Raw genomic sequence first — 2,837 nt, forward strand, 5'->3', positions numbered from 1 at the left:
GAAATATTTTCTGTAATCATAAAACTTATAAATCTTTATACATTGTCCTCCCTTGTTTAAATATTTAAATATTTCCTCATTGACTTCAAAACAAAGGTCCTATTTCTTAGCTTAGGGAGCCATTAATGATCTTTTCATTTCTTTTCTGCCTCATCTTTACCCATTCCCCTGCAAGTGTCCTTTGCTTCATGTGTAGAGAGCTGCCATGTCCGCCCCCCCCCGGCCTTTTTTTTTAACTGTGGTTGCTTCCTTCTTCACCTGAGCGTCACCTGTTCTTCCTTCAAAACTCTGCTTCAGTTTCTCCTCTTCCAGAAAGATTTCCTTGAACCACAACTCTGCCTCTTATTAATCTCATTGAGACTAGCCAGTAAGCTCTTTATAGCATTTCTTAAGGTCTTTTTTCATACTCCACTGTAATTATTTGTTACTTATCTATCTCCTTTAATAGAATAATACTCCTTGAGGTCAGAGATGATAGTGTCTTTTGGTTTAGGATCTGGCATATAGGCCTTTTGAATAAATGTTTGGTGAATGAGTGACTTCTAGAGATAAGTTTCCTAATTTGATTTACTTTGACCTTGGTTCTTCAGGCATTTGAGGGTATGGGTTATGCCATTTTCCTCATACAGACCTTTTAAAATTGACTAACTTCCATATTGCTACTTAAAATGTTTAATTAAGATAGGTCTTGGGCTTTGGGAAGGCAGAAGCCTAACTGGATAAGAATATAATAATATTATTTTTACCCCATCAGTTAGCTAAATAATCTGAAATATAATTTATAGGAAATTGTAAAGACCAACTCTATAATCATGAAATTGTGCATTCTAGCTTATATTGTTGAACCTATGACTTTATTGGTATACAAAATTCCCTTAGGAGAGAACAGATGTTTAACAGCTTTTTCCTCATTTGAAAATATCTGGTTATAGTTTCTAGATTTAACCTAATCTAGAAGAAAGACAAAGTTAAAGCTAAAGAATCTTTGCTAATAATGAGTTATAGGCTTTAAACATGTGCTTGGTAGCTCTGAGCTGTCTTTATAGTATTTGCATCAATATTCTGCGTTCTATAGCAAAATAGAAACAATATGTGAAGAAGCCCATATTTACAGATGATTTTAAAAAACAATTTATTTCATGATACAATTATAGCATTTCATTTAATCTAAAATTTTATTTCTTATATGTATGCCTAATATTTGCTTTCATATAATTATTTGCTAAGACACTTTGTATAATTATTTCTTTAGTAATATAGCAAACTAAGTCAGTGTATTATAGCTGAATCATAGTCCTGGCTGTTCTTTTTATTTATTGAAGGAACAAACGCTATGTTATTAACATTCCTTGTCCTTCAATTGAGCTTGCAAAAGAAACTTGTTTGTTAGATCTTAAATACTCTATGAAATTTGTTATGGAGGGTTTGTAATTATATTTCTAGTTTCAGGCTGTGATATATTTTAAAAATCCATGGTGGAAAAATAGAATGGGGAAAAATTACTCACGTTGCAGTAGTTGGATATCTGCTCATTTTCAGAGGCTCCCAACCTCCTTTTAAAAAATATTCTTAAGATTTATTGTTTGTTAAAATTTGGTATTGAGTTTGTTGTATAAAGTATAAAGATTACAGCATGTTAGAATATTATTGCCATTTAAGAATGTATTCACTGTTTTGGTTTTTGGAGCGCTGCCTCCAAGAGGTTCATGGCATTTGGTACGTAGTTCACGTATTTCTAGTCTACAGACCTTCCCTATCGAGGCAAAGGCTTCGTGGCTCTGATATTTGCATTTGCTACTGCTATAAAGCTCAACAATGGTAATTAATGGTTTTTTAAAAAAACTTTCCATGTCATTACAAATAAAACTTGAGTTTTTTGAAGACTAGTAATTTGTACCTTTAAAGAGCCACATTATTTTGCTTTTGTCTCAGGATGTATTATGCTTCACAAGTATACTGTGACAGCCTGAATAGAAAAGGGGGGAGGGGACATTGTCTTCAGCTGGCATGCTGTTATCAGAGGGAATGTGTTTCTGGACACGAGATTTAGCATTCATTGGTTGTCTGGAGAAAGCTATTTCATCTGAGGATTGGACAAGAAGCTGCGTCAATTTGCTGCCCGTCTCCAAGGCACTGGTGATGCTGCCTTCACAAGCTGGCTAACGTCACGGCTCCATCACCCAGCGGGGTGTGGACTCTCTTTTTCTGTTCTTCTCTATTTAATTCTCTATTTGCTGCCTACTGCATTTCTTCATCTGTCTTCTGCCAAATGCTAACAGCATGATATTTTGCAATCATCTAGGTGAATACAAGAAAGACGAACTCCTAGAAGCTGCTAGGTAAGTGATTCCATTCATTTTAAGTGAGTATAATGCATTTAAGGGAGAAAAGGGGGAGGGCAGGTGGGAGACTATAAAAATTATAACATGTTATTGTCTTGCTTGGATTTTATGCAATAATACAGATAAGACTTATACTAAATCTTTGTATACTTTATTTCCCATGATTAGTGTGTATAATAAAATCTTTCAATATGGTGATGATTATATGGTTAATTTTATTTGAAACATTTCTTAAGGTACCTGCAAACCCTAGCTGCCGAGCTTTTCAAATGATATTTGTAGAGTATTTAAATGCCTGTATCTTCATTTTCCTCTGAAGATTTTTCTAGCAAAGCTTGAATGAGGGGCAGAAAGTAAATGTTCAAATCTTCGTTCTTTTTTTTGTTGTTGTTGTTGTTCTTGGTCATTTATAATTTAATTGATTAGCTCTTTACAGCATTTTGTATGTATTTTTTAACTCCAATGTTTTAGATCATTTATCAGAATAAAGTTTGT

The 2,837-nt window shown here is 33.7% G+C and overlaps 1 protein-coding gene across 1 annotated transcript in view; it reads left to right on the top strand.

Annotated features, from left to right (window-relative positions):
- The window catches only part of TNKS (tankyrase, TRF1-interacting ankyrin-related ADP-ribose polymerase), a 292,744-nt gene that overhangs the window by 152,525 nt on the left and 137,382 nt on the right, over positions 1-2,837 (top strand). The window contains exon 4 of the mRNA XM_012649821.1: positions 2,303-2,339. Within this exon, the coding sequence (XP_012505275.1) occupies positions 2,303-2,339 (37 nt within the window). The remainder of the gene's footprint in view (positions 1-2,302; positions 2,340-2,837) is intronic.

Source organism: Propithecus coquereli, unplaced genomic scaffold, assembly GCF_000956105.1.
Source record: "Propithecus coquereli isolate 6110/MARCELLA unplaced genomic scaffold, Pcoq_1.0 Scaffold304, whole genome shotgun sequence".
NCBI classification, from domain to species: domain Eukaryota; kingdom Metazoa; phylum Chordata; class Mammalia; order Primates; family Indriidae; genus Propithecus; species Propithecus coquereli.